General features: G+C 39.2%; 2 protein-coding genes across 4 annotated transcripts in view; both read right to left on the bottom strand.

Moving 5' to 3' along the window:
- Positions 1-7,288, bottom strand: part of VNN3 (vanin 3) — a 13,716-nt gene extending 6,428 nt beyond the window's left edge. The window contains 4 exon segments of the mRNA XM_011962147.1: positions 516-636; positions 638-703; positions 6,212-6,342; positions 6,439-7,288. Coding sequence (XP_011817537.1) covers positions 516-636; positions 638-703; positions 6,212-6,342; positions 6,439-6,651 — 531 coding nt within the window. The 5' untranslated portion in view covers positions 6,652-7,288.
- A 10,689-nt stretch (positions 7,289-17,977) lies between these two features.
- Positions 17,978-20,786, bottom strand: part of VNN2 (vanin 2) — a 23,992-nt gene continuing 21,183 nt past the window's right edge. For all 3 annotated transcript variants that reach the window (XM_011962145.1, XM_011962144.1, XM_011962146.1), the window contains one exon: positions 17,978-18,599. In XM_011962145.1, the coding sequence (XP_011817535.1) occupies positions 18,408-18,599 (192 nt within the window). In that variant the 3' untranslated portion in view covers positions 17,978-18,407. The remainder of the gene's footprint in view (positions 18,600-20,786) is intronic.

Genomic DNA, 20,786 nt, shown 5'->3' with positions numbered 1-20,786 from the left:
GGATGGATGATAACTTTGGAGCCTCTGAGTGTCAGACTGCACTGAAATGAGACCTATCCTTTCTATGATACAATTTTTACATGTGCATAAGCAAGAAATTGTCCATATTGTTAAAGCCATTTTCAGTTGAGGTTTTGTTTTCATCGCAATCAAAAAAGTCTTAATGGAACATATGGTAGCTTAGTATGAAATGCTAACAAATTGGGCTAAAAAATGAACCTGATATTAAATCATAAATGAAACAGAAATTTTACGTATTTTTCAGAGAACATTAAAAGCTTTGTGTGGTTATTGTCACATCCATTTAAATACTCTACCATATTCTGTTTAATGATAAATGCAAACCCAGAACCCCTATATGGAACTGAATTAAATCTCCTTTTCAACTATGATGTAATAATTATAAGATGCATCTATAACAGTTCTCTTCCCAGCATTCAACAAACAGACACACATACATACCACAAGCACACAAAAGAAGTAACAAGTTGAGCTAAGGTACAAGTGATTCTCACCTTACGGTAGTGTGCCACCAGTTTTCCCTGAGAATCAAACACCACATCAGTGTATTGGTAACGGCCATCAGGGGGACACTGAGGGTCACTAGCATTGCATGGCTTCATGTCCCCAGTATTCCACAACACAAATAGAGTTGTCCTTGGCCAGGCAGCTGAGTCTTTGTTGCACTGGTGTGTTGCCAAATCTAATTCAATAGACATTTCCTCAAACTTACTATATTTTAGTGATTTCTGAAATACCAAAGTGATACTTTATTTGCCCGTTACCCATAACACAACAGCTCTAGGTCAAGAAGCAACAGAAAATATTTTAAAACTCTCATGTGATATAGTGTTTATCTTCCTGAAAACTAACCTAATTTACTATGCCAAACTCCAGATTACAGTACAAGACTGAAGGAAAGAAAAGATGGAAGAGGAAGAGAAGGATGAAAAGAAGCAGCACATTCTCTTATGAAGTGCTCCCAGGAAGATAAATGAAGCGCTTGAAATTTAGCAGACTCTGCAAATGGAGAGGACCTTTTCTATAATCCAAGCTATAATTTGTACAAGTTTGCTGATACGAGATGTGGTTGGAAACATAAATGCCAGGTGACAGTAAATAGTTTGTACCCTCCAGATTGTCCTCTACAGAAAACAAATATAGCATTAAGTGGTGGAAATGTTAAAAATTAAAATAAATAATCAAAAGCACTTCACTGTGCTGGCTCAGTTTCCTCATCTGTCAAATGTAACATAATAGCTTCCTTTCTGCCTTAGTGGATCCACATGAGAAATCCTGAGATAAGTACAGACATGAAATTGTTTTACCAAGTCCATCCATATTAAAGATATTTATCCTTGATATAAGAAGGGAATGTGGCATGGTGATAGCTGGCTTCAAATATTTGAAAAGCTTAATTTATAGGAGATGGGTCGTATGTGTGAACACAGCATAGAGTGCACGAAAACAATGAAAGGAAGTTAAAGAGAGGCAGATTTCATCAAAAAATAAGATAAAAAAGGTTTAGCAACCAGCTCACTCTGTCAAATAAATGGATTTGCTAGTCACTAAAATTTTATTATAATAAAATGGTGCATCTAAACCCTTAGAGTCCATTCCGTTAGCACAGCTTAAAGGACATAGTTGTTTTAATTACAGCTAATCTAATGACCAATTATGAGATCATAAGCCTTCCTTTTTTCACATATTTGTAATGCAAATAGTAATGCCAACTGCATAAATTGAATGCAATAATGTGTATAGTATACCAGGTACAGTTCTTGGAACCAAGTGAGTGCTCAGTAAATGAAAGTTGCTATTATGGATTGTGTGATTACAGGCCATTCCATGTCTCTCTGTGATCTCACAGCACTTCTGCAACTGAGGTTAAATGAACCTTTGAATAAAAAGGACACATTAATGGCCTACTGGTTTAGACCTTTTTGTTTTATTTTCTTCTAAAAAACAAAAACAGAAATACTACTAATATTCACATTCATTAAGACCTTTAATAAGTTTATCGTGTCCTTTGTTTAATTTTTCTTTTCTTGACTAAATAATTTGAGTTATTTAACATTTCCCACTAGTTACTCATGAAAAAAGCCCATGGAACTCTTTGACATGTCAGCATTCTAAATATTTAAACACGCAAGGATGACTTTTTAGACACGCATGACTATTATTCTCTTTAGGGATAAATATCACTAGGGAGAAAACTGACTTTCTTTTCCAATATTATCATTATATTAAATACTGGATTTCTCCTTTTTGTAACACAAAACTGAAAGGTTGTCATTTGAATAAGTAGGTGTAAGAGTTCATAATGTTGAAATTTCATCAGTCACTTACTTTCCCAACTTAAAATAATTTATCTATAGCTAATTATCAGATTTATGGGTATCTTTCCCCTGGAAAAGTCAGTTTCATTAGCCCAGTCAAATACAGTACATTTTAGTGTAAGTCTCATGAATTGCAGCAAATAATGATTCATTCCTTCCTGTTCTGGGAAATGCCTCATAAGCAAGTAGATGTTGAGTCATAGTGACATGGTTTCTGTAAACACAGAGCATGCAATGTTTAGAGAATATTTTTCCAAAGGTAAAAATCCCAGAGTGAGGCTTGACTCACATAGCTGAGCCTGAATGTTGTACCATGAAGCATGACTTTTCACTTAATTTTACATAGGTAAAATTATCAAAGAAGTTTCTCTTTTTGCACAATAGATGTAGTTCTAAATAGGTGCATGCAAATTTAAAATTAGCAAGTTAAATGATTTCTTAACCCATCAATTTTGCCATTTAAAGAAATAATCTTAATCTATTTTAAACTATTAATACAACTAAAATAATCTATTTCATAAATATCATATTAATTATGCATATTTTCTTTAAGAAAGTTATGCCTAAATTACATCTACTAATAATTACTAAAGTTTCTCAAAGGACAAGAACACAAAGAAGTTCAGACTCAGTCCCTTCTGCTAAAAAAAAGGAATAGTAACAGCTAGCATTAGAGAGTGCATTACAATGTACAAATTTCATGTGTATTACTTCATTACTCTTGTCTACTCTGTAAGAGAATTAAGACAAGGACTCTATTATCCCTGTTTTACAGATAAAGAAACGGAAATGTCAGGCATTTAGGTTACATCACTCAGCTAGGTGGTGGTAAAATGTGGTCCCAGAAGCAGGGCTTCCTTTTTAAAGTCCTGTACAATTCCCATTTGCCATATTGATTGCATTGTAAATGATAGTGATAGCAAAGCTCTTTGGAAACAGGCTCATTCATCTTTTTACTCTTCCTATGAAGAAGGCAGGTGTCTGTGGATGAACCAACTTACTTGTGTTTGGGACACAGGTTCTAGATATTACAACTCTTTCACTTTGTTCAAACCCAGTTAAACACATTTACTACAACAATTGTGTGTATACCTACTATATATATATAGTTTTTTTTGAGACTGAGTCTCGTTCTGTCACCCAGGCTGGAGTGCAGTGGCGTGATCTCGGCTCACTGCAACCTCTGCCTCCTGGGTTCAAGCAATTCTCCTGCCTCAGCCTCCCAAGTAGCTGGGATTATAGGCATGCACAACCACACCCAGCTAATGTTTGTATTTTTTAGTAGAGACAGGGTTTCCCCATGTTGGCCAGGCTGGTCTTGAACTGCTGGCCTCAGGTGATTTGCCCGATTCCACTTCCCAAAGTGCTGGGGTTACAGGCATGAGCCACCGCACCTGGCCTACACCTACTATTTGTTTTAAGACAAGGTCTTACGGTCACCCAGGCTGGAGTGCAGTGATGCAATCATAGCTCACTGCAGCCTCAGACTCCTGGGTTCCAGTGATCCTCCTGCCTCAGCCTCTTGAGTAGCTGGGATTATAGGTGTGCGCCACCACACCTGGGTGATTTTTTAATTTTTATTTTTATTTGCAGATACAGGATCTGGTTTTGCTGAGCAGGCTGATCTCAAAGTTCTGACTTCAAGCAATCTTCCTGCTTTGGCTTCCCACAGTGATGGGATTATAGGTTTGAGCCACCACACCTGGTCACAGCCACGTTTCTTTTTTTTTGGAGATGGAGTCTCGCTCCGTCACCCAGGCTGTAGCGCAGTGGCACGATCTCAGCTCACTGCAAGTTCTGCCTCCTGGGTTCACGCCATTCTCCTGCCTCTGCCTCCTGAGTAGCGGGGACTACAGGCGCCTGCCACTACGCCTGACTAATGTTTTTGTATTTTTAGTAGAAACAGGGTTTCACCATGTTAGCCAGGATGGTCTCGATCTCCCGACCTCGTGATCCGCCCATCTCAGCCTCCCAAAGTGCTGGGATTACAGTCATGAGCCACCGCACCCGACCTCACACCTACTGTTCTTGAAAGACAATTGCAACAAATAACCAACCAGTCATCAGTATCTCAAGTCACTTACCAAACAGGAGATACGCCAGATGATACACATTATGAAACATAAGCAGTATCTGCAGATTCAACACTATTTCTTTTCTTTTTTTTGTTTTTATTTTTTTTTTGAGACAGAGTCTCACTCTGTCATTCAAGCAATTCTCCTGCCTCAGCCTCCCAAGTAGCTGGGATTACAGGCAAACTCCACCACACCCAGCTAATTTTTGTATTTTAGTAGAGATGGGGTTTTACCATGTTGTCCAGGCTGGTCTCGAACTCCTGATCTCAAGTGATCTGCCCACCTCAGCCTCCCAAAGTGCTGGAAAGCAAAAAGAACAAAGCCTGAGGCATCACATTACCCAAGGCTACAGTAACCAAAACAACATGGTACTGTTAGAAAAACAGACACACAGACCATAGAACAGAATAGAGAACCTAGAAACAAAGCTGCATACCTACAACCCTCTGTAGCTCAAACAAAGTTCACAAAAATAAACATGGGGAAGGGACTCCTTATTCAACAAAAGGTGCTGGAATGTCTGGCTAGCCATATGCAGAAGATTGAAACTGGGCCCCTATCTTTTACCATACACAAAAATTAACTCAAAATAGATGAAAGATTTAAATTTATGACCTCAAACTGTAAGAATCCTAGAAGAAAATCTAAGAAACACCATTCTGGACATCAACCTTGGAAAATAATTTATGACTAAGTCCTCAAAAGCAATTGCAACAAAAACAAAAATTGACACGTAGAACCTAATTTAACTAAAGAGCTCTGTACAGCAAAAGCCAACTATCAACAGAGTAAGTAGACAGCCTACAGAATGGGAGAAAACATTTGCAAACTAGGCATCTAACAAAAAGGTCTAATATTCAGAATCCGTAAGGAACTTAATAAGCAAAAACAAAACAAATAACTCGATTGAAAAGTGGGCAAAAGACATGAACAGACACTTCTCAAAAAAGGACATACAAGCGGCTAACAAACACATGAACAAACACTCAACACTTATCATCAGAGAAATGCCAAGCAAAACTACAATGAGATATCTCTCACGCCAGTCAGAATGACTATTAACAAAAAGTCAAATAATAAAAGATGCTATGGAGAAAAGGGAATGCTTATACACTGTTGGTGGAAATGTAAATTCGTTCAGCTATTGTGGAAAGCAGTTTGGAGATTTCTCAAAGAACTTAAAACACAGCGGCCATTTGACTCACAATCCCATTACTAGGTATATGCCCAAAGGAAAGGAAATCATTCTACCAAAAAGACTGATGCACTTGTATGTTCATTGCAGCACTTTTCACAACAGCAAAGATATGGAATTAACCTAGGTGCCCAAGAAAGAACAAAATCATGTCTTTCGCAGCAACAAAGGACATTATCCTCAGCGAGTTAACACAGAAACAGAAAACCAAATACTGCATGTTCTCACTTATAAGTGGGAGCTAAGCATTGGGAACTTATGATCATAAAGATGGGAACAACAGACACTGAGAACTAATAGAGGGGGGGCAGAGGGAGGAAGGCAAGGACTGAAAACCTTCCTATTGGATACTATGCTGAGTGGCGCGATTGTTGTACCCCAATCCTCAGCGTCTTGCAATTTGCCCATGTAACAAACCTGCACATGTACTCCCTGAATCTAAAATAAAAGTTGAAATTACAGAAAAAAAAAAGGAAGCATCTGCATCATATGCCGCAGATTGACTATTTATCAACACAAGTACCAGTCAAGTTCAGTGAGTTTACTGTTGGTGTTTTACAACATCACAATTTTTTGTTTAGAAATTAATTATATGACATCACCTCCAGGGGTCTCTACATGGAATCCAGTTCACTCCAGGGTCTGGTATATCCTCCAAATAGGGGTAAATGCTCTCCCTGGTGAAGACCCAACCATAGATTCCATCTTCTGGGGTCACAATGATATGTGCACCCTGCTCAAAACAAGTGGGGCCAAAAAGTTTCTCATGAATTCCAAATACTCTTTTATCAAACTGCAAGTCTCCTTTACAAGTATAAAAGGGTAATACCTGCTTCGCTGCCAGCTTAACTGCTTTCTCCAAAACATCTATGTTCTTGTTCATCAGGAACAAACCTTCTTCTTTTGAAACAGGGGTTTCTGTTCTGTTTGGTAATATCACTGTATGCTCATATACTGCAGCAATGAAAGTGTCCAATGCACCAACACTCAGGGCAAGGAGGGCAACAACTGCCACACATTTTGGAAAATATGATCTAATCATAACTAAAATTTAGTGATCTTTGAAAAACAAACTCAGATTCTTAAACATTTTGTTTCACTGGAAAAACTTTATGTTAAATCTTTTCCGGCAATTGGCTGTTTATATTTTCTTATACATACATTACACAACACAGCACTGAGAAAAGATGTTGTGCAAGAAAAATGAGAGCCAGGACACAATCAGATGGACTCAAGTGTACAGTGCAGTTGTTGACATTGTTCAGAGTGAACTCAACACTAAAAGAGTGAGCCAACCAGGTGAATTCACCCCAGTCCAAAACACACTGGCAGTTGAAGTCTTTGTTTTTAATAAAAAAAGGTTTCCCTGGTAAGCCAATATTTCTATTAAAAGGGCCAATACTGGACTGTTCCAGAAGGTAGTCATCATAGCAACAATTTGTTGAGCACTCTACTTACATATTTATATGGCCATTTCCATTTGAAAAGCCCTTGTTCTCCATCTGTCTAAGTTCCAACTCCCCTAGAGTACTCCCAAATCCACCCCAGTCGTAAGTGATATTTCTGAACTCCTATAGCATTTTTTTCTGTGCTGCTAAATGTCTCTCACTCCTTGCTGTTGTCTTGACCTTTAATTTAAATATTATACCAATACTTAATATTGTATATGCATGTTTTGTCTTCTTAAAGAGATTAAAAAGAAACTTGATGTTTTCTTTCAGAACATCCGTGTCCAATAAACATCTAGATAGAGATGGTGTATCCTGGGATGTGGTCCCTAGAGGGTAAGGGAAGTGTCCTGCTCACTGTTGAACCTCATCACCCCGGCACATGTGTGACAGATGGTGAAAGCTCAATATATGAATGAGTGTTGAATGAAGGAATCTACTACCTGATGGACCAGTCTATTCTGCCTTTGAACATTGCCAATTTTAAGAACATTCTTTCTTGTTATTGAGATGCAATCTACTTCACCTGTGTTCTACAGTTTAAACTTGCTTCCATTTGAAGATTAATCAATAATTCAAAAAGTGTTAAGTTCTCTCTCAATTCTTTTATTTTTTAAACATATCATCCTTATAAGTCCCTTAAGGGCAAGGTCACATTATAATTCTCTGCTGCTTTATAGAATTTTATACTGTGCTAAGCTCTGTAAATGTTTTTTGATTAGTTAAATTCAATTCCCTCACCTAATTTTGGATTGAATCCCCTTGTTTGAATATGAGTTAATTTAAAATGTAGAAATTTTTTTAAAGTTTAAATCTCTGATTCTAGAACAATTAACACTGCTTCTCCCTCTTGAAATTCTCTCTAAGATCTAAGGAAACTTGTAAGTTATGGAGATTTGTGTCTATTGGGTTTGGTTTGGTTCTATAATTCAAAGTTCCTTGATTTCAATAAACTTTTCCATTATCCGAATATTTCTGCTCCCAGGTACCCCATGGTGTTTCCATATGACCTTATGCCCTGATACCATTTCAGGGCATAAGGACATGTGAACATAAATTCAGCCCTAAATTCTGAATTTATGTCTGACATAAATTATTTTCATCAGACATCAGACATAAATTCTTTTCAAAATAAATTTCTGAGGAGAAGAAGGAAACCATGTAAGACAGATGGATTGATCTGGTATGAGAAGAAAACAATTTAAATATTTCAAGTTGAAATTCTAACTCTTTTCTTGGTTCACCTGAATTTCTGAATAGAATCAAAAGGAAACAAATAGGAATTCCCCTTCATTCTCCCAGTCCCAAGTTCCAGGAAATGTAGCAGCTTTTTATCATGTTGAAATCAATAGAAACTTGAGTTACATATTTTATTACCCAATGTTGTTAGTAATGCCTTTGCTTCATAGGTGTATAAGGTTGCAGATGCAAATTATTTGAAACACTGTATTGGTACATAATCCTTATGACAGTCTGGCATTATTGAAGGATTAAGAAGTTTAGAGTCAGAAGTTTTGTATTACAGTAAATATAATTCTTCTTTTAAATATGTAAGGGACACATTTTAAAGGAGACAAGAGGTGCTGAAATAACATCTCTAAGAGTGTATTGGCTTTCCCCAAATCTTTATTTCTAACATTCATTGTAAAACCTCCTCTCCATTCTCCTTATCAAGATCCTGACCCCATGAACAAGAATTCCTCTTTCAGGCTCTCCATCAGCCTCTCTGATCCCACTCCTCCCACCCTAACCCTCAATACTGTAATCCATTAGCGTTCCCTTGACCATTGCTATCATTAATTAAGATAATTCCCATGCATATGTTGAATCAAAGCAGAGAGCAAGAGCTTTCTTTCTCTTGGTTCCATTTTATATTTTGTGTTCTTAGCTAAAAGTACTCTTCTTATAACATGATCACTGTTGCTCTGATCCTGGAATGATTCTGACCAAATCCTGCCTTTCGAGCTCAAATCCATTGCCTCCCCAGTCTTGTTGCTATTCCCTTCTCTAAACTCTGAATGCACTTATGGCCAGTAGCCACATTATTGTTTACTGTTTTTCAATCCCTTACTCTACCCTCTCACCTGGCCCCAGGTTTTTTTCTACTTCATAACTTCAACTATCTTCTAATGAAAGGATAATGACTGTGTCTCTATCTTTAGCTCAAACTTCTTTTCTGAACTTCAGAAGAGCTCCCTTCCACAAGCTCCCACCAGGTATCAACCCACGTGCCAGCCATCTGGACCCGTAAATACTGCCTCCCACCATCCTTACTATAAATGACTGCTCTTGACCCTATTTAAGTCTAGCCCCTATCCTTGAGCACTGGATCCCAAGGACATTGCTCTAGAAGTTAGGCCCTCTTACTTTTTTGTTTGTTTGTTTGTTTTGGACACAGGATCTCTGTCACCCAGGCTCTAGTGTAATGGTGCAGTCTTGGCTCACTGCAACCTCCACCTCCCAGGTTCAAAAGATTCTCCTGCCTCAGTCTCCCAAGTAGCTGGGATTACAGGCACCCGTCCCCACACCTGGTTAATTTTTGTATTTTTAGCAGTGACGGAGTTTTACCATGTTGGCCAGGGTGGTCTCAAACTCCTGATCTCAAGTGATCTGCTCACCTCAGCCTCTCAAAGTGCTGGGATTATACGCATGAACCACCATGCTTGGCTTTTTTTTTTTTTTTTGGAGATGGAAACTTGCTCTATCACCCAGGCTGGAGTGCAGTGGCACAATCTTGGCTCACTGCAACCTCCACCTCCCAGGTTCAAGCAATTCTCCTCCCTCAGTCTCCCGAGTAGCTGGACTTATAGGTGCACATCACCATGCCTGGCTGATTTTTGTATTTTCAGTAGAGACAGGGTTTCACCATATTAGCCAGGCTATTCTCGAACTCCTGACCTCAAATGATCCACCCACCTTGGCCTCCCAAAGAGCTGGGATTAGAGGCATGAGCCACCGTGCCCAGCCCCGTTACTGTTTATCACCAATTTTTCTTTCTCTATTAGATACAATAAAGAAAACACAAGTATCCTATTATATATTCTATAACTATCTGGTAATATTTTCTATATAAAAAAAAAAAAAAACCCTCTTGATCTGACATCCCCTTCCAGGTCCTGCCCCATTTCTCAGCTTTATTTTACAACAAAACTCCTTTCCACCATGGCGTGTACTCCTTGCCTCAATTCCTGTCCTCCCAACAGGATTTTACCCCCATGACTTCATTGCCTTGTCCAGTTGCCATTAATCTCCCTATTACTAAGTTCGATGGTCAGTTCTCAGTCTCATCTCACTTGACGTCTTGGTAGGATTTGACACAGTTGCCATTATCCCATTCTTAATGTAGTTTCTTCTTCACATTCTTTTGGTTTTCCTCTTTCTTTCTTCTTGGCTTTTGTATTTGTTTACTTTGTTTTGTTTCTTTGGACTTTTTTTTTTCTGGTTTCTACTCATGATCCCTGACTTGGCAATATTGGTGCACCCTGGGGCCTCAACCTTTGGAAGTCTTCTGTTCCAATCTACACTCACTTCCTAGGTGATTACATCCATTTCATCTCTTTAAATACCATCTACATATTTAATATTAGTGACTCACAGATTTATATATCTATCTCAAACCTCTCGAGAACTCTAGACTCTTATGTCTAGTAACAGTCTACTCAAAATCTCCACTTGGATGTATGAAGGCTTATCTGATCAACATGAACAAAACTGAGCTCCTGACTTTCTCCTCCTGATGCTCTTTGACCAGTAGTCTTTCAGATCTCAATTAATGACTTCTCTCATCTCCCTTTTGTTCAGGTCAAAACCCTTGGAGTCATCCTTACTTCTTTCTATCTCTCTCAGTCTACACACGTTCAAGCAAGTAGTCTTTTACTATAGCAACTGTGGTCCAAGCCATCATTATCACTAGTCTGGATTATTCCCAAACCCTCGCACCTGGTTTTTGTACCACTACTTCTACTTTTGCACAACAACAATCGGAGCCATTCTATTAAAATGTAAGACTAATCATGTCATTCCTCTGCTCAAAACCTATCAATGGCCTGGGCACAGTGATCACACCTGTAATCCCAGCACTTTGGGAAGCCAAGGCGGGCGGATGGCCTGAGGTCAGGAGTTTGAGACCAGCCTGACCAAAATAGAGAAACCCCGTCTCTACTAAAAATACAAAATTAGCTGAGCATAGTGGCATGCACCTATAATCCCAGCTACGCAGGAGGCTGAGGCAGGAGAATCACTTGAACCTGGGAGTCAGAGGTTGCAGTGAGCTGAGATCGCACCATTGCACTCCAGCCTGGGCAACAAGAGTGGAACTCTGTCTCAAACAAACAAACAAACAAAAATTATCAATGGCATTCAACTTTACTCAGAGTAAAAGGCCAAGTTCCTACAATGCCTAAAAGAACCACTATAAGCTGTCACTTCTAACAATTCCCACTACTTTTCCCATGTTCATTCGGCTCCAGTTGCATTGACTTCTTTGTTGTTCCTCAAGCATGTCCCCATACTGACTCCACTACCCTTAGGGGACTGCTGCAGTTGGCTCCTTCCTGGCCACTTTGCCTTTACAACTTCCTCCTCCACTCCATCCTTCAAACAACCATCAAATTTATCTAGTTTTTAAACTGTTTAGTCCCTCATGGCTACTTGACTCTAAAACTCTTCAATGTGTCTTTCTCTCAACTTCTAGATAAAGTCTAGACTTCATTTGTGTTTCAATAATCTGGCTCTGGACTATCTCTCCAGTCTTATTTTTTACATTGTCTGTCCTTATCCTTCCTCCTTGCATCCTCTTCCTCCCTAATACATTAAACACTGCCTGAAGCATACTTCCATGTCTTTGCATGCATGACTAACTCTATCTTAGACGCCCTGATTATCTTATTCTGTTTGTCTGTGACATTTTTCTGGTCTTCCAAGGTAGAATTGATCCATTTCTGGTCCTTGTATTGATCACAGCACTATCATATTCTATGACTTTTATTATATGTATTAAATGAGATCCTTGAAAATGTTTAGTACAGTGTGAGACATATTCTAAATGCTCATTATTTAATTGCTATGATAATGAGTGGTAATGATGATGGTGGTAGTGATGCTTTATCTCTTCTTCTAGACTGAGATCTTTCAGAAATAGAATATTTGTTTTATTTATCACCATTCAGCACAGGGCTTGCCTGACCTAAAGTAGGCATCCAAAAATTCATTTGACATTTTAAGATGCACAAGAAGACATGTACAAGGATGCTCAGAGAAGTTTTAGTTATAATAGAAAATAATACTAATAATAATTGTAGTAAACAAACAACTAAAAAAGTAGAAAACTTAAGTATGTGTTAAACTTGACCATGCAACAAAAGTCCAGGTACAAAGTTCTTCAAAATGATGATGCAGAGTTGGCTAACATTGCTTTATGGTTCTGCGTTCAGCTTATTGCTGAGAAATCACATAAGCACCACAAAGTACATTATATATTTGAGATAAAGGACATATACCGACACCAAACCTGCGTTTTCACAGAGACATAGCCGAAGATCATGGCTTCAGTAACTTTCTTACAGTGAAGATGCCAGGTCAAAGAAAGTCCATGTCAGTTCACATCACTATACGTCACCACTGCATGTTAGAGAAAGCCCAAAGTAGGCATGCTACCTGCCTACTGATGGCTTTTTGAGGGGCCATGATCACATGCCTGGGTCCACCACTGCATCACGGCTGAATGCAACCACATTTTGTATGTTAGCACATCATCTGGTTTACCCACAGTTTCCATGCAGCAGGCCTGGCCATACTCACCATATTCATCAACGGCAGAATGGACAAATGAATAGTGCTTTATCTGTTGAACCAGGCAAGATGCAACCAGAAAAAAGAAACCATCCCAATTATTTTAAGAAAATTTAATATAAAGATCTGACCCAACAGGTATTTGATGAATGAAGGGCAAAAAATGAACACTAGGTTAACTCTGAGATGGTAACTACGGGAAGCAGCTACCACTCTTAGTGTGTGAACAGACGGAAGAAGAGAGTGTTAGAAGCTGGAAAGTGTCTGGAGGAGCCTGTGGAGCTGAGGCTCAGGAGTGGGAGAAGAGGGTGCTCTCCAGCTGGTGCTGATGAATCAGATCCTCATAGGGCCCCCATGGAGCTGGACCTCAGTACTGGCTGGTGTTGGTATTTTTGAAGAATGGCAATAATGCTGGTTCTGCGAGTGTGGGGAAAAAAACCTAGAAACAATGGCTGCTAGAACAAACTACTGCTGCCAGGTACAATACCGTGGTTGGGAAGACACCGATAGGTCAGCTAACAGGACAAGTCCCTTTCCTCTTCCAACGTAAGTGTCCCTCTAGTACCTCCTACTGGCAAAACTTAGCAGGGAGCAGCCAACGAAAGAGAAGTATTTGCTTAGTCACAGAATCACAAAAAAAGAATATGAAAGGGTGGGTTTGGAGCTGAGAGATAATAACTTAGTAATCTGTATATCTGTATAACTGTGCACCATGAAGCAGTGAAAACAGTGCACCATAAAGCAGTCAAAGTGGATGAAATAGAGCAATGCTCTTTTACATGGGCTAAGCTCACAATGTTGAGTATAAAAATAAGAAACATGCAAAATGTGAATAATTTACCATATATAGAATACACATTTGAAAAAGATGCAAAATTGTACTAAGTAGGATTGTGTATGTATATAGAATTCATGGGAATAATCTATCACTATCTTAGGAGAGGGAGTTTCTCAGGGGTAAGGGGATGGGAACAAGAAGAGACATGCTGGGGCTGGGACACAGAGGCTTCTGCTCTATTCATATTGTCTTATTGCATAAGCTGGGCTGTCGGTCTGTGGGAGATTGTTATGCAAAACGATCTGTGTGTCAGAAACATCTGCAGAAATAAAATGTTTAAATAACTTGGAATATGCATTTTTTCTTTTTTTGAGAAAGAGTCTCACTCTGTTGTCCAACCTGGAGTGTAGTGGCAGGATCTAAGCTCATTGCAACCTCTGCCTCCCGGGTTCAAGAGATCCACCCACCTCAGCCTCCCAAGCAGTTGGGACTACAGGTTCACCACACCCAGCTCATTTTTGTACTTTTAATAGAGATAGGGTTTCACCATGTTGGCCAGGCTGGTCTTGAACTCCTGACCTCAAGTAATTCACCCACCTCAGCCTCCCAAAGTGCTGGGATTACAGGTGTGAGCCACCACACCTGGCTGAGTTTTATTTTATATGATTGTAGTTGCATAAATATCTTCTTTCAAGAAGTGTCTGTTCATGCCCTTTGCCCACTTTTTAATGGGGTTGTTCGTTTTTTTTTTCTTGTGGAATAAAATGTTCCTTGTAGATTCCAGATATTGGACATTTGTCAGATGGATAGATTGCAAAATTTTTTTTTTTTTTTTTTTTGAGATGGAATCTAGCTTTGTTGCCAAGCTGGAGTACAGTGACGCAATCTCAGCTCACTGCCACCTCCGCCTGCTGGGTTCAAGCTATTCTCCTGCCTCAGCCTCTCGAGTAACTGGGATTACAGGCATGCACCACCACGCCCACTAACTTTTTTTTTTTTTTTTTTTTTGTAGAAACAGGGTTTCACTATGTTACCCAGGATGGTCTCGATCTCCTGACCTCGTGATCTGCCTGCCTCGGCCTCCCCAAGTGCTGGGATTGCAGGCATGAGCCACCGCGCCCAGTCTGATTGCAAAATTTTTGTTTAAGTTCCTTGTAGGTTCTGGATATTGAACCTTTGTCAGAAGGATAGATTGCAAAAATTTTCTTCCATTCCATGGTTTGTCTGTTCACTCTGATGATAGCTTCTTTGCTGTGCAGAAACTCTTCAGTTTAATTAGATTTCATTTGTCAATTTTTGCTTTTGTTGCAATTGCTTTTGGTGTTTTTGTCGTGAAATATTTGTTTGTGCCTATGTTCTGAATGGTATTGTCTAGATTTTCTTCTAGGGTTTTTATAGTTTTGGGTTTTACATCTAAGTTGTTAATCCATCTTCAGTTAATTTTTGTGTAAGATATAAGGGGTCCAGTTTCCATTGTCTGCATGTGGCTAGCCAGTTTTCCCAGAACCATTTATTAAATAGGGAATCCTTTCCCCATTGCTTCTTTTTGTCCAGTTTGTCGAAGATCAGATGGTTGTAGATGTGTAGTATTTTTTTAAATTCACTTCTGAAATGCAAAATGCAAAGTAACAAGGAAGCAAAGGTTTATAACATAACTGATCAAAGCTTTTAGCAGGGTTGTTCAATTCATATTGAAACAAAATAAGATGTCACAGAATTCTTGAAGACAGGTAAATTGAAATTAGTCAGTTCACTCTTGTTATTTTTCTCCTTTGACTTAGCTTCATGTGGTCTAGAAATTCTCAAAGAAATTGCTTTTTTTTTTGTTTGCTTGTTTGTTTTGACACAAGATCTTGCTCTTTTGTCCAGGCTGGAGTGCAGTGGCACGATCACAGCTCACTGCAGTTTTGATCTCAGAGGCTCAAGTGATCCTCCCACCTCAGCCTCCCAAGTAGCTGAGAACACAGCCACACACCACCACACCTGGCTGGCTTTTTGTATTTTTGGTACAGACAGGGTTTTACCATGTTGCTCAGGCTGGTCTTGAACTCCTGAGCTCAAGTAATCCTCCTGCCTCAGTTTCCCAAAGCATCAGGATTACAGGCATGTTTTCTTTCCCATTCCAAGTACTTTCTGTCTTATTTGCATACTCAAGAAATCCTCTTCACAGTTGTCCCTGTTTCTTTATCCAAATGTCTTCTCAGGAATGCCTTCATTGGAAGTAGCTGTGTGTGTAGCTCAGTGTAAGCATGTGAGTGTGGGTGTGGGTGTAATAACCATATTGACCTAAGCAGGCATCCAGTCTCGGATGTCTTTTAGAACATTATCACCTATGGACTCTCTTGGAATGATGGTCAAAATGGAGTTAGAAATGTAAAAAGAATTTAGGAAAGAGGCCAAAACAGAAAGAATGCTGCCAGAAATCACCTGTACAGAGCAATGAGCTGACACTATGAAGATAGGTCAAAATGCAAAGAAAGTAGGAAATAGGAGCAGTGCAATTGCAAAGCAGGTTGTTAGCATATCACAAAAATTATGGAAATAGATCATATCAAAGGGGGCAATGTCACAGAGTGGCAAAGGGAACAAAGAGAATGCATTGACCACTGTCTCAATACTTAGTACTTGGAATGTAGTAGGTGATTAATGCTTCCTGAATGAATGAAAGAAGGCTAGGTAGTGAGCCCTGAGAGAAGGCGGCTGCTGAGCCTGTGACTTTGTAATACAGGGCGCTGTAACCAGGAAGTTGTAAGAGAACATTTCAGGAAAAAAACCTAATGAAAGAAAATAGCAGAAAATAAGAGCTTTGTTTATTATCTGCAGAACCACAAGGGACTCAAGAACTAACATGAAATTTTACAATGGGATGAAAGATAGTTATCAAAGAAGTATTAAGGCCAAATGAAACTATGCTTGGGTTGTCTGATAAAATAAAATGTATGTGAGAAACCACTGCGGAGATGGGCTAAAATGTGCAATTTTACAGTAGAGCATTAAGTGCTCTTTAATTTCCTTGGCACTTGGTGCTTTTGTTTTTTGTTTTTGTTTTTGTTTTTAACAAACTGAGGTACAGCTGACAGCTCCAAGCTTGGATCAGAACTGCCCCTTTCTGTGAAAGGAGTTCCTTGCTTGTATCTTACTCAAACCAGTTGGTTTAAGGTCAGCTGTTGATTTTCAATCAACATCTAAACTTCTGCAAGTGAAACATCATTGCCCAAGAGCCAAAATACATGCTACAAAACCACTGCACAACATCTATCTTCTTCAAGCAAAACTTGGCAAATCTTAAATGTCCCATACTTCATGAAAAGAAAAAAAAAGCCAGGCGTAGTGGCTCATGCCTGTCATCCCAGCACATCGGGAAGCCAAGGTGGGTGGATCACCTGAGGTCAGAAGATCGAGACCAGCCTGGCCAACATGACAAAACCCCATCTCTACTAAAAATACAAAAATTAGCTAGGCAGGTTAGTGGGTGCCTGTAATTCCAGCTACTTGGGAGGCTGAGGCAGGAGTATCTCCTGAACCCAGGAGGCGGAGGTTGCAGTGAGCTGAACTCCCGCCATTGCACTCTAGCCTGGGTGACAGAGCGAGATTCTGTCTTAAAAAGAAAAGAAAAGAAAAAAGAACATAAAACTTTTATGATTATATGATTTGGGCTATATACACAAATGCACATTCATTACAGCTTTAAAATTACCATCTTTGATGTCCCAGTGCCGAACATAGGGAATGTGTATGCTCTTCTCAAAATTAAATACAAAGTGTGGCTTAACTTCCATATCCCTTCTCTTAATAGTAACCACTAGATTATAAAAGGAATCTTACTTTTCTAGTGTATTTTAGTAGAATATTAACATCAAATCCATACGTGGGCTTATGACAATATGTAAAAACAAAAGATAAATGCTTCAATTGTGATCTTTTAATGTAAAAGTATTGAACTTAAAAATACTTTGGGACATAAAAATCAGAAAATAAATCTGAAAATTCAAAATCGTGTATTTAATTGTAAGAGTATCTGAATTAAATGACCAATAACAAATATACTATTATACTTCAAGTAGCATGGAATATATGTATTTTGTAAAAAGTTAACCGAATGCTGAAAATAGTGTAACTTTTAACTGTCATGGTCTTTGTTATGAGATTTCTGCCTGTTAAATTATGCCATAGCCTTAAGGTGGGACAGTTGGGGCTATGAGTGCCCTGGGTCAGGTCTCCTTTCATATGAACTTGGAATAGCCGTCAATTCTTCTAGCACTCAAAGCTACATTCACTGTAGAAATAAATGTCAACGTTGCCTCTTGATTGGAAAGTAAATCTCCAGATAAACATTAGCACAGAAAACTAGGTGAATTCAAATTGTCTTTAATGTCAAAGAGAATTCAGTCATAAACCTCTAAATTCCCATCATTACTATTCTCTTCAAGGGCACAGCTATGTTTGCCATGGCCCTGAAACTCCTCATTCTGCACCCTCCCACACATACAAACCCACACAAAGTCTCAAGCAAATGAGGCTGAAACTGCGGTTTGATCTTCATTTATCTGACCCAAACACCCAGGCTCTTTCCATTGTTCCACACTGCAACATTTCAGAGTAGCCAAAAAAATGGACAACATTATCATAAAACTTAAAAAAGAATTTTTGATGAGAAAAAATATTTAGGACTCACTGGTCTATACTACTGAAATAGCACTTTAAAATTTCTTAGTAAACTTGGGAAGCTGATAAGCACATTTAGCCAAGTATATGATGCAGAAACTGAGTGATAGAGATGCCCTATACCATTACAATATTTTGCAAAGCTAAGATCATTAATAATATGAATATTAGCAGGTAAGTTATCGCTGAATTGCTGGTCCCACTTGAGTTATAAAATGAGTCCTTTGTGTACCACCTCCCAAAGAGGGACACTGTTAGTATAGGCCCAGATGATCCATTCTTGTTTACCAAACGCCCATCTTTCAGCACCTAAAGAAAAGGTGGGAAAAGTACAGTCAGCTTTCTTAACATACAAGTTAAAAGCAAAGTAATCATTTTGAAACCATCCTAGATATAATATATGGTAAAGTCATTCCTGATTGACGAGGATGCAGCAAGTAGGCCAGGCAGGGGGCAGCCATTTACTATATAATGAAGATTAGAGCAATTCAAGAGGGCTCAAGATTTTAGTTTCAACAATCAAATGTAACCATTAATGGAAAGTCAAAATCAGCAGCAGCAATTCATTGAGTTCGATTATGTGCAAGACAATCAGGAACCAGAGAGGTATACATCACATCCTTCCCTCAAGAAGCTTAAGAGCTAATGGTGAAATGGAGTGGATTCTAAACATAAAGAGAGAAGTCAGCTTATCAGTATATCAGAGAAGAAAACAGATAAGTGCTTAGGAGGTCTGAGAAGAAAAAACTGAACTGGTCTATTACACAGAGTGGGACACAAGCTGCCAGAAACCCAAGCTGTTAGGAATCTCTTTCTAGGGCTGTATGGCGAAGACATTGTGTGGAGTGGACATTGAATCAGCAAAGGCTCATTCTGAGACAGAAGTGTGTGTGACAGGTCAAGGCAATGTGAGTTCTCATTCTAGATTGTTTAGAACCGGTGGTGTGCTAGAGCTAGTGGTGCACAGGCTCATGAAAACAGATTGTTAAAGTTCCAAGAAATTTGACAGCTGGCTGTTAAACACAGCTTCTTTCCCTTCCTCCCCGCCTTTTTTGAGATGGAGTCTTGCTCTGTCACCCAGGCTGGAGTGCAGCGGCACGATCTTGGCTCACTGCAAGCTCCACCTGCTGAGTTCAAGTGATTCTCCTGCCTCAGCCTCCCTGGTAGCTGGGATTACAGGGGTGTGCCACCACATCCAGCTAATTTTTGTATTTTTAGTAGAGACAGGTCTTCACCATGTTAACCAGGCTGGTCTCCAACTCCTGGCCTCAAATGATCCTCCCAACTCGGCCTCCCAAAGTGCTGGGATTACAGGCGTGAGCTATCAAGCTCTGCCAACAGATCCATTCTTGAAGCTGATCATGGTGGAAATACTGACACAATGAAAACTGGCAAATTCCATAAATCAGGGCTTTTTGTTTCCTACCTCAGGGAAGGAATTGTTAAAAGTTACATCACACCACTGGCTAGAGCTGAAGATTAGTGAAGAAGAGAAGAAGGAATATGGTCAGAGGAAGGTGGAGATCAGATTGTGAAAGGCATGAATGACTAGATCTAGCCTGAAGCCACAGTGGAGTCTTCATAAGAGAAGAATGTGTACAAAGCAATTGAACAAGAATAGAAGGAAACATGAATAGACAGTCAATAAACAGAAAAGAATAAAAGAAAATGAACCCATTAGTTGCAGAAATGGAGTTGGAATGGAGAAGAAATTGAAAATTGGGAAATTGGTTGGAGTGGAGAAGAAATTGGAAATTGGGAAAATAGATGCTTTATAACTGGAAGAAGAAAATGACTAAATATTTTAGAAGATAATGATTGTGCTTTACTGTTCACAAAGTGCCTTCACATGCATTATCATATTTGATCCTCACCAAACCAGTGAGGAAAATATTCTCTTCTATGAGTAGGAAATTCAGGGGTTAAGAGACTTTCCCAAGATTATCTAACTAGTTAGTTACAGAGAACGGACTCTGTCAGTGTTTCTGATAATACACCAGAGTTGCTAAAGGTGCTAAAGCAAGATGTTTCCACATTTGTGGGCATGGTCAGTAACACCACCCTTTTTACATAAAACTAAAGTGGTGGTGGGGGTTGAGGATATGCAATAAGTGTGTTGAAATCTCTGCCATAGTGATCCTCTAAGATAATGTGTAAATATTTACAGAGAGAGTGTGCATCCATCAACAGAACTGAGAAACTACTCAAGAAGCCATAATGAGCATAACTGATGTAAAACACTTGCCATCTTCAATATTATGACTGCTCTCTCTAAAAACAACATATTCACAGAAGGGCCATGCCCTTCAAGGTCTCTAGAGAAAAAAAGCACTAAAAAAAACCAAGAATGGCCCTGCGTGGTGGCTCAAGCCTGTAATCCCAGCAATTTGGGAGGCCGACATGGACGGATCACGAGGTCAGGAGATCGAGACCATCCTGGCTAACATGGTGAAACCCCGTCTCTACTAAAAAATACAAAAAAAAATCTAGCCAGGC

Source organism: Colobus angolensis, unplaced genomic scaffold (genome assembly GCF_000951035.1).
Source record: "Colobus angolensis palliatus isolate OR3802 unplaced genomic scaffold, Cang.pa_1.0 Scaffold58, whole genome shotgun sequence".
Lineage (NCBI taxonomy): Eukaryota > Metazoa > Chordata > Mammalia > Primates > Cercopithecidae > Colobus > Colobus angolensis.
The sequence above is the reverse complement of the archived record's forward strand: the minus strand, read 5'-3'. Positions and strand labels throughout refer to the sequence as shown.